Genomic DNA, 12335 nt, shown 5'->3' with positions numbered 1-12335 from the left:
ATGTTCATTTATATTCATCTCTTTGCTGAGTCAAAGTGCAGTCTACATTATCACATTTAATTAGATAAATAGGGGTAATGTAGCTGAAAGCACAACATAAGCATTATTACATGTTTGTAGAAATGATGGAGGGATTGCCAGTCAAAATTTTTATTTAAGTTTTTAAGTTAATTTATATCTAAAAGGTGTTGTACTAATTTCCTTATTCCACCGTTTCCTGTTAGTATAAATTGTATTTTTTTAAGCTGACAATTGGTTTGTATTTCATTATTCACATATTTCGCATGGTGGATCAGGGACGCTGCTACTGGGGAGAGATGTACGTGATCACATGAATGCAGCAGCATTTACGAAAGTCGCACTGTCACTGTGTTTGGATATGAAATGCTGTATGAAACGATAATGCGTTTTAATGTGTGTCTTTATTAATATTTCAAACATCTCTGATATGTCTGATCTTTTCTGCCGTCCTCCAACTCCGCGGAACTCAAAGAGAAGGAAAGAAAGACAATAAAGACATTTACTTTTTTTTTTAACCAAAGTTTCATAGTTTCCGAACAGCTTTGAATGCCGCACGAAATTACAGGCGGTGTCTAATCTGGTCCAATAAGAAATGAGCTGTGGCTATCGTGGGCGTGACCCATAAAGACTTTCAAACTCACGCAGCTCAGCGGAAGACCGAAATGGCGGCGCCAGCAGAGAGAATGGAGGTAAGGTCTTACACAAGGAAATAGATTTACCTTTTCTGATTTATCTTTCTTAACTACACACAAACACACTCATCTTTTTTTTATATATAGTTTAAGGAGAGATTCTTCAAAGTGTTCCATAGTCGTAACATGTTGGGTTTTACAGCACGTACGCAGTAGATAGTGATGCATCCATTTTAGCTGCTAGCGCTAGTTTGATGCAGCTGCTCTTGCCGCGCATTCATTTAGCATGGCACATTTTCACACTCCGGTATTTTCTCGGTTTATCTCTGCTTGTGTTAAAAGTCAATACTGTTTTAGCCCGAAGCGGTGGTGAAGGTGGTGCGACAGCCGGCATGCCGCGACCGATGAGCCCTCCGGACCGCATGGGGACCAACGTGTTAGCTCCCCCACTAGTTGGCTAGCTAGCCGTGCTATGCAGCAGGATGCTGCCTCATTCTCCGGCGGCTCTTACTCTCTTCACGTGCTTTTCAAAGATGTCCCACACTTCTAGCCAATATTTTTCCTCAGTTGATTAGCGGCCTCAATATTAACCTTGGCTGGCTTTGTTCCAGTATAACGCTTCATCGGTCGGCTGACGTTGTTAAGTAGCTCAACTCGGAGAACAGCAGGTAGTTGGCGGTAAGTCGGTTTTAGAGGCCTCACAGTGACGTCTAGAAATAATCAGGTTTTAAGGAGAGTCGGTAGTTTTCACGGTTTGGTTGGTGAAATGGTCAGTGGACATTTTTGGAGGAAGGCCGAGCCCCCATCAGAGAGCCTCAGCCATGTGCTCCCATCTTTTGTGCTGCCTGGGAAGGTTGGCCTCATTCACAGCTCTCAGACAGCACCTGGTGAAACCCACTTTAGAGATTAGTTTAATAGTATTTAGACATGAATACTTCTGTGGTCGTTTATGCAGCGTACATATCGATCCGAGGTCGTCTCGATATGTATAAGACTGTGATTTTGATTTTGATTTTTTTTTTTTTTTTTTTTTTTTTTTTTATGCAGTTATAAGGCCATATCATCAAAGGCCACTAGAGGTTGGCTCCAAAAAGCCGCCAGCTCCATAGACTCTTAATTCAACTTCTCTCATCAAATACAAAGCGAATCAATTTTTCCACAAGTCACCACGGTGCCGTTAGTTAAAGTCGTTCCGTCTGATCAATGTTCTTGTGGTACGTCTGAAAATAACCCTAAAATTAATTAGATATTAGGTTGGAAAAAGCGTTATATTTGGGGCCTCTGTCTGGTTTGGTTGACAGGCCTGTGGTACAGTCAGGCTTCTGGAGCTGAATGATCGTCCAAATGTATGATATAATATAATATGGTCACTTCTCCCTCCAAAAAAAACCCAAAACAAGATAGCATTGGCCGGATAGCTTCAGAACAGTTCACAAACCAACGGTGATGTCCCGCTCGGTAGCCACCGACTACAGAGAAGCCCCCTGTTAGTGTGGATGTAGGGCAGGGACTGAAATTAAGTAACCAGCCCTAAAAGGTGCTTTGTTCTCATTCTATTAACATAACGGTGTGTAAACAGCCGAGGGAGGCTTCATCACTACGGAAACGGGGGAGGATGAAGACAAAGAGACCAGAAAGTTGTACCTTAGAGAGCAGCCCTGTCTGATCAACCAAACAATACACAATGCAACTTTTTCTGTAGCTACAATTTGCAGATATCTCCTGAACGCCTCGCATGCAGAATATCAGTAGATGCTCCAAGTAATCAGTGTTCCACAAAAGCCTCGCGGGTATCGGTTGATGGTAGCCAGGCGGCTGTCAGGGAAGCATCCGTCTGCCCTGATAGCTGCCACTGATTCAATCTAGTTCACCGTCAGTCTGCAAACTGTAGCGGCGCCTCAAACAGCGAAGACCGCCTGAAATGGGACGTTTAAGCTCTTCAGTGCGACTGCTGATTAAAAACACACAGCCGGCAACACAACATGTCACCCTCCCTTGTCGGACCACTTTTACCTTCTGACTCTTGAGTTTATTCTTGTAAAAATGGATTGCAGCTGAAGCTCTCTGCAGGAACTAAAGGTATTTGTGTTTTGTTGAGGTTTCTCAGGGGGAGAGCTCAGTCAAGCCTGCAGCTGAGGACATGACGTCAAAGGACTACTACTTTGACTCATACGCCCACTTTGGAATCCACGAGGTAATTTTACGACTAAATAAAGACCATAAAGTTATGTCTGGGTGTCACAGAATCTTAATACTTGTGCTGTTGTTATTTTTTTTTAACTGTAGGAGATGCTGAAGGATGAAGTTCGCACTCTTACCTACCGTAACTCCATGTTTCACAACAAGCACCTTTTTAAGGACAAGGTGGTGTTGGACGTGGGCAGCGGGACGGGCATCCTCTGCATGTTTGCTGCCAAAGCGGGAGCCAAGAAGGTCATAGGGGTACGTGTCGGGTTCTACCATGATTCTAGACATCCTACCACGATTCTGCAGTTTTAAAATGTCTTTTTCTTTTGGGCTTCGTCGTAACAGATCGAGTGCAGCAGCATCTCGGACTACGCTGTGAAAATTGTCAAGGCCAACAACATGGAGGACGGTGAGTAAAAAGAGAGCCCAGCGGCGTCGGGGTATCCGGGGCAAATGGAGATCAGGGAGTGACCGTTATTCGCCTGTTCTTGCGTCTCGCAGTTGTGACCATCATCAAGGGGAAGGTGGAGGAGGTGGAGCTGCCCGTGGAGGGAGTAGACATCATCATATCTGAGTGGATGGGCTACTGCCTCTTCTACGAGTCCATGCTCAACACAGTCATATATGCCCGGGACAAATGGCTGGTACGTACGAGTCCGTGAGGTTGGAGGGGCTTCTGGTTGGTTTTTGTCCAAACTCGACATTCAAACTTTAATGATCCTCGACACAAAAAACACAACAGCCCTGTGGATCATTTAAATATACTGTTTAATATTATTAGGACCTTTTAACTCACTTCTTGTATAACTAAGATGAATGAATCCACCTGGTGTGGGGGACATCTTGAAATACCATCAGTATAGGAGTTTTGAATTTCCATTTAAAGACCAGAAGAATCAGTGGTGTGAATTATTGTTGTAGTAAAGTTCAAAATGCTTATTGTTGCTGTCTAAACCAAAACACACACATGCACACATACATTAGTGACAGGATCTAAAATGAACTGGTGGAAACTACTGAATATGGTGTCTGCCTCAGTTCAATGTAAAAGTTGTTGCTCTGCAAATGAAAATATTTTGCTGAAATTAAGTAAATGTGATTTTAAAGTGCTTTGTTAAAAATAATAAAAATGACTCGGCCAGTATTTTTGTAGGAGTCATGAACCAATTGGTGCCCGGAACATGTGATACCGTATCTGGGCTTTAATGGCTGTCGGACGGTGTGAAAGTAATTTGATCCCTCGCCTGCTCAGAAGTGTCAGGACTCCATGAAGTGTGCTGAAATCTGTCTTTGTCCCCCAACAGAAGCCCGATGGACTCATCTTCCCCGACAGGGCGACTCTGTACGTCACTGCCATCGAAGACAGGCAGTACAAGGACTACAAGATCCACTGTGAGTCTGTTTCCCAGCCTAAAGTTTACCGTGCAGAGGTGTTCACGTATGATCCACAGGGCTGACATCACCAGGCCTTTTATCAGGAACCCTGCAGGTGTTTGGTGTGGTTTCAGGTGAAGTGACTGTGTGTGTGTGTGTGTGTGTGTGTGTGTGTGTGTGTGTGTGTGTGTGTGTGTGTGTGTGTGTGTGTGTGTTCCTCTGTCAGGGTGGGAGAACGTGTACGGCTTCGATATGTCCTGCATCAAGGAGGTGGCCATCAAGGAGCCGCTGGTGGATGTGGTGGATCCCAAACAGCTGGTCAGCAACTCCTGTCTCATCAGGGTGAGTTACTGTTGTCCTCCTGAGAGACCTGTTTGTTTGTGTTAACATTGTGCTACATCGCACAGAACTATAAATATTGTTGTGTTAAAATCTAATGCGAGAGAAAGAGTTTGAGGTTTTTGGTGGGTTTTGTTTTTCCTTCCTTCAACTTGACCACTAATGAAACTGTCCTCTTGTCTGTGTTCAGGAGGTGGACATCTACACGGTGAAGGCAGAGGACCTGACCTTCACCTCACCGTTCTGCCTGCAGGTGAAGAGAAACGACTACATCCACGCTCTGGTCACCTACTTCAACATCGAGTTCACCCGCTGCCACAAGAGGATTGGCTTCTCCACCAGTCAGTCACACACACACTCCCAGAAATACACACACTGCAGCATGTTAACTCACACAGTCACAAATAGTTATTTAAGCGAGCGCCTCGGTCCTGATGACATCACTCGTGTTAATAATTACGTTAAAATACCCTCCAGTGTAACAATGAGATTATACAACAAGTTACCAACTAAATAAAAATGTTTTCATGTCGTGGCGGAATTCACTCTGAAAATATAAAACTTTGTTAGTATCATCTCCGTTTCCACGGCAATACACGGGGTATGACTAAGAACTGGAAAACAATCAGTAGACTCTTATGTAATGTATGCAATGTTGACTAGTCCAGGAAGTAGTCCGACCCTTAGCAACCACCTAGCAACAGAGGATTTCTAGTCTTCAACTGAATAAATACAGAACATAGAAACACTGAACTGCTCAGCTAGCTCAGTCTGGTTGGAACAAAGATATCCCATGTTTTTAACATTTTAGCACCGTGTCGTGTGTTCAAACCAAACCGGTCCAGCTAGCCGCTGCTAGGATTGTAAGTGCGCGACTATCCGTGGTGTTATGGTACGGGTGCTCAGAGCGACCAAAAAGGACCAAATGGGTCACCATTTAATAGACCTATAACAAGTAGAAACTACATTATATTATATTAACTTCTATTCCAATTATAGTGATATTTCTAGTGATGAGCAGGGTGTGACGTCATGATGATTTGACCAATCAGATCTCTGGGTCAGAACTAATGGTTGTATAATTATGCTGAAGTATAAAAATAATATATAAAGTGAATACAAAATGTTTATCAGTATATTATCATATCACCACTATTATTTGAGGCCCATAGTGATGAACATTAATTAATCCCCACCATCCCCCTCTTGTTTGGTTCCATCAGGCCCAGAGTCTCCGTATACCCACTGGAAGCAGACCGTCTTCTACCTGGACGATTACCTGACTGTGAAGACTGGGGAGGAGATCTTCGGCACCATCAGCATGAAGCCAAACGTCAAGAATAATGTAAGCCGATCAGAACCGGTCACCCCGTTCTTTACTCTTTGTTTTCCGCGTGTGCGTCGCGGTCTTGACTCTCGACTTGTGTTCCTTTTTGCAGAGGGACCTGGACTTCACCGTAGACATCGACTTCAGGGGTCAGCTGTGTGAGATGTCCAAGACGTCGGAGTACCGGATGCGTTAGACGCGTCCCCTCCCTGTTAGTTTGTCCTACGTAGAGGACAGATTACAGTTTGACCGGGAGTCCGTACGATAGCTTGTCGCTCCCCTCCCCCTCCCGCAGCAACATTTTAACAAAGTTTTTCATCATTTTCTTGTTCAGACATTAACGGTATTTAAAAGGTTGTTTTTTTTCCCACATCCTCGGGTTCTAAATTGTGTTGCCGTGGCGATTCGTCGTGCAGTGGTCACTCAAAAGAGTTTGTGTTTGACGTAGTGTCCGTCTGGTTTTGCTTTCCAGTTCCGATTCTTTTGCATGTGCAGGATCCTTGAGGACAAACACGTCCCCCCCACCCTCCACTGTTAAATGAACCCACGGCGTGTCACGTCTCCTAGTTTACTTTCAGGTGGGTTTATGCCCACCTCTTCCCCCCTTCAGTGTGGTGTTTTAGAACAGCAAGTCACCGCTCAGTAAACCCCAAAAACCCGAGACGCTCTGTTCAGGAAAGAGTTGCTGCCCCCAAAAAAATGTCTAGCTGGAAGTCGAGGCCAAAAAAATAATCGAGATGATTTCTCCAGAAAACTCCTTCATCGTTGTTCCAAACTGCAGCATCAGTGACTGTTTGAAAGTGGCTGCAGGACCTCCCGCTGTGTCCCGAAAGGCCGGAACCAGCTCGTCCTGAGGCTGAGCGCTCTCTCTCGTGTTCATCTCCACAGCGTGTCCGACTGCCCGAGTGAAACGCGACCGCGAGTAACGACCTCGGTGCTCTGCAGAGACACTTCTGACTCATCACACCTCAATATTTTTTGTTCTCTCTTTTTGTATGGTTTTTTTTTTTTTTGGCTGCTGCTTTTTTTTTTTTTATTAAATAAAACTAATAAACTGTAAATGTAACTCTTTTTTTTCCTCTCGTTTGTTCTGAGCTGTGACATCACTGCAGCTGTTCACTCGCAGGGTTAACATGTAAGAACAGGTCATGTGATGCACATGCAGACCTTTCACAGGTTAAAATTTCCCACAATCTCATGGTTTATTTCATATTTGGTCAATTGGTTTTTAAACCTAATTTGCAGCTGTAGCGACAGGAAGATGACGCTGCTTGGATCTGGTCTCTTTTCTCTCCGCTCATGTACAGCGGTGACCACCTTCATTTAAACAGGTTGAATGACTGATTACAAGGTTGACAGGCATGGGCGTAACCATGGTAACATTTTTATCATATTTTGGACGACATGCTATATATGAAATTTGATGCAACAGAATTGAGGAACACACCTTGTTCTGGTCACCGTGATACTAGACACCCTTTTCAGTAAATACATCACACTTTGCAGTCAGAGTAGTTTGTAAACTTGAGTTCTGAGTTCAGCGCACTCTTTCCAAACAACCTGTATGAAGTGTTCATGTATCATCTACTCATTTCATTATTTCATTAAATCTTTCAAGTAACATCACTGGTTCAGATTTTGTTGTTTCCCTGGTTTTGTCTCATCTTGGGTTCTGTGGTTATTTGATATTCGCTGTGAGCATGTGTATCACGGAGGAGTAGCTCCATACCATGATGCCCCACAGGGATGTATTACACTCATTAACATGAACAGTCTGATTGGAGGGCTGCTGCTGAGGTGGGGCTGCTCTCTGATTGGTGGTTCACTGAGTCATCATGAACACCTGTTGTGTTCAACAACAAACCTAATGATTGGACGACTTGCAGCACAACATCATCGCAGAGTGGATGCGTTTTTAAATAATTTTATTGGGAAAAAAACTAAATGTACTTCCATACAGGAACTAAAGAGAGATTCCTGTTGGCGTTAATAATTTAATGTATTTAATTGTCCATGAGGAACCTTGGCATCTCCAGCCAATCAGACGTTCCCCTCTCTGTCAGGGTGTGGCTTCCCAGCATATCTGGTGTCTGTAAAGGTCAAAGGTTGAGTGGGCAGGGTGTGATGAGGGGCAGGGCTTGCAGGTGTCTGGCCCCTCTGGTGGGAGGGGCTTCTGTCTGAGCAGGTCAGATGTCATGAAGGGTTGGAGGGAGGGGCCCTCTGTGACTCTGCCTTCATGGCAGGGAGGTGGTGGGGCCAGCAGCAGCCTATCCTGCAGCACCTGACTGATCAGCTGATCCTCCTGTACGTCAACGCTGACCAATGAGGTGAAGAGATGCTGAGAGCGCGAGACATTCACGACTGCAGAGAGAGACAATACACATAGATGAAGGTGTGAATACGAAACAAATCAACGTTAATCAAAGTGAAAAAAAAGATGCATCCAAAATGATTTAGAAGTTGGAGTTCTTAAACTGTTAACTTCACTTTGTTCTTCTCACGATGAATGAAACTTGTAGAGAATATTTCAGATGAAATGTCAGTCAAAGGAACCAATCAGCATCCAGCAGTGAGGTCACCCGTCGGTTTGTGAACGTTATGCTGTTATAGGCCGAGGCTGCTGGGGGACCTCGTTACATGCTGAGCTTCTTTTCTTTCCTCCTACTCTTTAACTGACTCATACCTCACCATCTTTTTCTCTCCCATTAGTTTCTTCTTATTATCTGTTGTCTCCATTCAGTTCCTTCGCTCGCGTAGTTTCTCTTCTTTCTTTTCCAGATGTCCCGTCATGGAGCTGCATGTCTCTGCCCTGCGCTTATCGTCTCCACCAACAGTTCTTCTCTTCTATCTCTATGCTGTCCTTTTCTCTGCCTCTGAGTCTGGTTCTGTCGGAGGTTTCTTCCTGTTAAGAGGGAGTTTTTCTTCCCTCTGTTGGAGGTTTTTCTCCCTTAAAGAGGAGATTTTTCCCTCCTAGCTTATGTGGGAATTGTTGAATTGCTGGTTTCTCTGTAAAATATTGTAAAGTCTTGCTGTAAGGACTTTAATGTGTTAAGTGCCATGAAATAACCTGTGTTGTGATTTGGCGCTATATAAATAAAATTGAATGAAGCCTCCAGTTCAGATTCTGTCCGTCACCATCTTTGCTAGTTTGGAGCGGTTTGAAGCAGGAAGTGACCATATTTGGACGAGCTGGGGGAGGAGCCAGCGGTGGATCTGACTGATCTGATTGGAAACCTGACGATAATACGTCCCGCCCACTGATAGCTGTAACCTGACTGCACCACAGACCTGTCAATCAAACAGACACGCCCCCCCCCAAAACAGGTCTTTTTGAATCTTCTTTTCTAATGAATGAGGGATTATTTTCAGATGGACCTCCAGAAAACTAATAAGAAGGAGTGACTTTAGCTAACAACACCGAGATAACTGATGGACACATTTTATTCACTTTGGATTTGATGAGAGAAGTTGAATGGGAGTCTATGGAGCCGGAGGCTTTTTGGAGCCGACCTCTAGTGGCACTCGGTGGTATTGCAGCTTAAGACACTTCCGCATCGGCCTCATTTTTCAGACCTGGAAGCGATGAACACTTTTATATCCAGTCTGTTGTTCTGAAGTTAGCAGCATAGCTTTGTCAACGTAGCAGTGCAGTTGTGGACAGTTTTGATATGTTCATTTGTACTGACTCCATCATAAAACCACAGCATCAGAAAATCTGTAAAACCGCTAAATAAAAGTTCCCCTCCACATCCACGACCCACTCTGAACGGTGGCACTACTCACTTTTGGGTCTCGACCCACCAATTGAGAACCACCGGTTTAATGAATGGAGAGTCAGCTTTGACCTGTGTGGTTAACGTGAGCAAAAACCAGCAGCAGATGATCCGCTGCAGCTTCATGTTTAGAGGACAGAGTCCTGCTGACTGAACTCTGTCACAGATAGTTTGTGAGTGAAGAGATATCACTTCACAGATCTCTGGGGGTGATGTGTCCCACTGAGGCTGACGACGACAACACGGTGAGTGAGATTTAATCACCCGAAGAAAGAATCTGTGTTGTTGGTGACTCATTTAGCAGGAAGCCTGTATGATACCGATGGCTCCATGAACTCATGTCTGATCAGAAGGTTTTCAGGTCTGTGAAGATGTTCATTCCTAAATCGGGCTGAATTAAACATTCCATTCTTTGCCGTATTTTAGGATATCATGCGTCGTATTTAAAGAACTTCCTGTCTCTCTGTAGCGTCATGGTAACGACATGGCTGCAGCGTCCACAGATGTCACGTCAGGTGACCCAGGAGACATGAAAGCAGAAACAGTAGCATTGTGTGTGTGTGTGTGTGTGTGTGTGTGTGGTACCTTCAGTAGCTCTGGTGTTGATCAGGATTTTGGTCCTCTCTGACCTCTGTAAAGTGTCCTGAACGGCATTCTGGGAGTTAAACTCGGCTCCCTGCAGGACAACCGACATGTAAACAAGGTAACCAGGCGCTCACCTGTTGTTAATCATTTATTGATCGCCTTTTTATTAAACAGTGGCAACCTGTAGCGACTGAAGCTCCGCCTTCAGAGCCAGAGTGGTATTTAGCTCCGCCCTCTCCAGACAGCCTGGACCTTGATTGGATGTCGCAGCAGGAGTCTCTGCTGAACATCTGAGGGCTGAGAGGAACAAAGATCTGATGTTAATTATCATTTTATTGAACAGTGAGTTAGATTCATGAGAGTAAGACAGACAGTTGAACACAGAGCAGACAGTAGGACACACAGAGACACCAGACAGACAGCAGGACACACAGAGACACCAGACAGACAGCTGGACACACAGACACCAGACAGACAGCTGGACACACAGAGACACCAGACAAACAGCTGGACACACAGAAACACCAGACCGACAGCAGGACACAGAGACACCAGACAGACAGCAAGACACACAGAGACACCTCATTGTCTGATTTTCATAATAATTATAATAATAAACAAGATGGGACAGAAACTGAAGACTGAAATGCAATCATACATTATTTATTCAAATACTGTCCAACTCTAGTTACCTTGGTGACGTGCTCTGCTCCTCCCCTGACCTCTCACTGGCTGCTTCAGTGGGACATCACTGCCTGGTGTGATGTGAGGCTCCGGCGTTACCGTGACAACCGCCGGATCTTCAAAACACACCTTCAGGACACCAGAAAAAGAATGAAGTCATCAAACACACATACATCCCATTACAGCAGTGTTGTCACACTCATACTCTCACACTCTCACACACACACACACACACACACACACACACACAAATTATGTCATCACCTTTGTGCTCCTCTTTCTTCCTGTCTGTCTTCGGGGTTGGGGCTTAAGCTGTGAGTGGTCATTTTGCTGACTTTGCTTCAGTGGGCGGGGCCTCACATGTTTGTGGTCAGTCTTGGTGGCGGGGCTAAGTGTGACTGACAGGTCGAGTTCAGGACAGCCAGTTAGAGAGGAGGAGGGCAGGGGGAGGAGGGCAGGGTGAGGAGATGGAGGAGGAGAGTGGAGGATGGAGAAACTCATTCTGACCGGGGAAAAACAAAAACAGAGTGGGACATCGTTGTGATGTTTAAAGAACATGTTTGTACTTTTACTTTAAAAAAAAAAAAAAAACAGCAACCATCATTATCACAGCTTTATTAATAATCACAGACATCTGAGGAATAATTTTACATGCAAATACAGCCAAAATCCCATCACAGTTATGTGTATGATGATTGATTATCAGATGCCATCCCACTTATTAAATCAGAGTGCAGAGCAGCAGCTTGGAAATAGTTCAAGGTGACTGCTGGTTAACATGAAGTCTTGATGGACCGTGTTTTAGCCACCACTTCAATTTATCGGACAACAGATAATCATATAAATACACATGTTCAAACAAAATGTATGCGTGTTCAAATAAAGTGGAAGTGTCTGCAAAAGAAACCTGAAATTTCAGAGGTTGTCCTTTGTAGAGCTGTCCTCAACCTGTTTACACTACTTCAAACGTTTTTACATCTTTCAGGACCTTCGCCATATTTACAGTTTACACAACGAAGTCAGACGGCGGAGACTTTCCCGCTGTTTCATATTTTAGGTGATCTCCTCGTCCCAGTCTCCTCTCTCGTTTCCAATTGATCCCGTCAACCGGTTAACGTCTTCACTAGTATGCCGTTAACTGAACGGAGGTTGGTGCTCCGGTAGCTTGAAATTACCGTGAAAACTCGGTGTGTTACCTGTTTTATTCCGGTCAGAAACGATCGTTAACGCCAAGCAGTTCCTCTCCACCTGAGCTCACCTCAGCACGTCTCTCTGAAGAGGACAGAAAGGTTTTTATGTCCGAAGTTTACAGAACGGAAGTCAACTGTTTCTCTTTTAAATCCCCCCCCCTTTCAGTCAAACTCACTTCCGCTTCCGGTTTGTGTTTTTTCGCTATTCAGTTCATCTCGATTC

General features: G+C 44.5%; 2 protein-coding genes across 4 annotated transcripts; one reads left to right on the top strand and one right to left on the bottom strand.

Moving 5' to 3' along the window:
- Positions 1 to 613: 613 nt before the first annotated feature.
- prmt1 (protein arginine methyltransferase 1) lies at positions 614 to 6946 on the top strand. Of its 2 annotated transcripts, none has more exons than XM_069177659.1 (10): positions 614 to 710; positions 2761 to 2847; positions 2940 to 3095; positions 3186 to 3249; positions 3342 to 3484; positions 4145 to 4232; positions 4441 to 4556; positions 4744 to 4894; positions 5777 to 5898; positions 5993 to 6946. In XM_069177659.1, exons 1-10 carry the CDS (start codon positions 684 to 686, stop codon positions 6074 to 6076), a joined length of 1038 nt encoding a protein of 345 aa, XP_069033760.1. In that variant the 5' UTR covers positions 614 to 683; the 3' UTR covers positions 6077 to 6946. The 2 variants fall into 2 exon arrangements, with proteins under 2 accessions (XP_069033760.1, XP_069033758.1); XM_069177657.1 differs by having other exon boundaries at positions 634 to 710; positions 2752 to 2847.
- A 182-nt stretch (positions 6947 to 7128) lies between these two features.
- On the bottom strand, positions 7129 to 12262 carry ppp1r35 (protein phosphatase 1, regulatory subunit 35). Of its 2 annotated transcripts, none has more exons than XM_069177660.1 (6): positions 12119 to 12262; positions 11187 to 11424; positions 10931 to 11051; positions 10420 to 10535; positions 10239 to 10329; positions 7129 to 8241 (listed from the first exon to the last, which is right to left on the bottom strand). In XM_069177660.1, the coding sequence occupies exons 2-6, from the start codon at positions 11421 to 11423 to the stop codon at positions 7940 to 7942; spliced, it is 867 nt and encodes a 288-aa protein (XP_069033761.1). In that variant the 5' UTR covers position 11424; positions 12119 to 12262; the 3' UTR covers positions 7129 to 7939. The 2 variants fall into 2 exon arrangements, with proteins under 2 accessions (XP_069033761.1, XP_069033762.1); XM_069177661.1 differs by lacking the exon at positions 12119 to 12262 and adding an exon at positions 11830 to 12103.
- Between the last annotated feature and the right edge of the window lie 73 nt (positions 12263 to 12335).

The sequence above is a fragment of the Embiotoca jacksoni genome, unplaced genomic scaffold (assembly GCF_022577435.1).
Source record: "Embiotoca jacksoni isolate LCO1_2020_lvr unplaced genomic scaffold, fEmbJac1.0.p SCAF_76, whole genome shotgun sequence".
Classification (NCBI taxonomy): domain Eukaryota; kingdom Metazoa; phylum Chordata; class Actinopteri; family Embiotocidae; genus Embiotoca; species Embiotoca jacksoni.
This window is presented reverse-complemented; position numbering and strand designations above follow the sequence as displayed.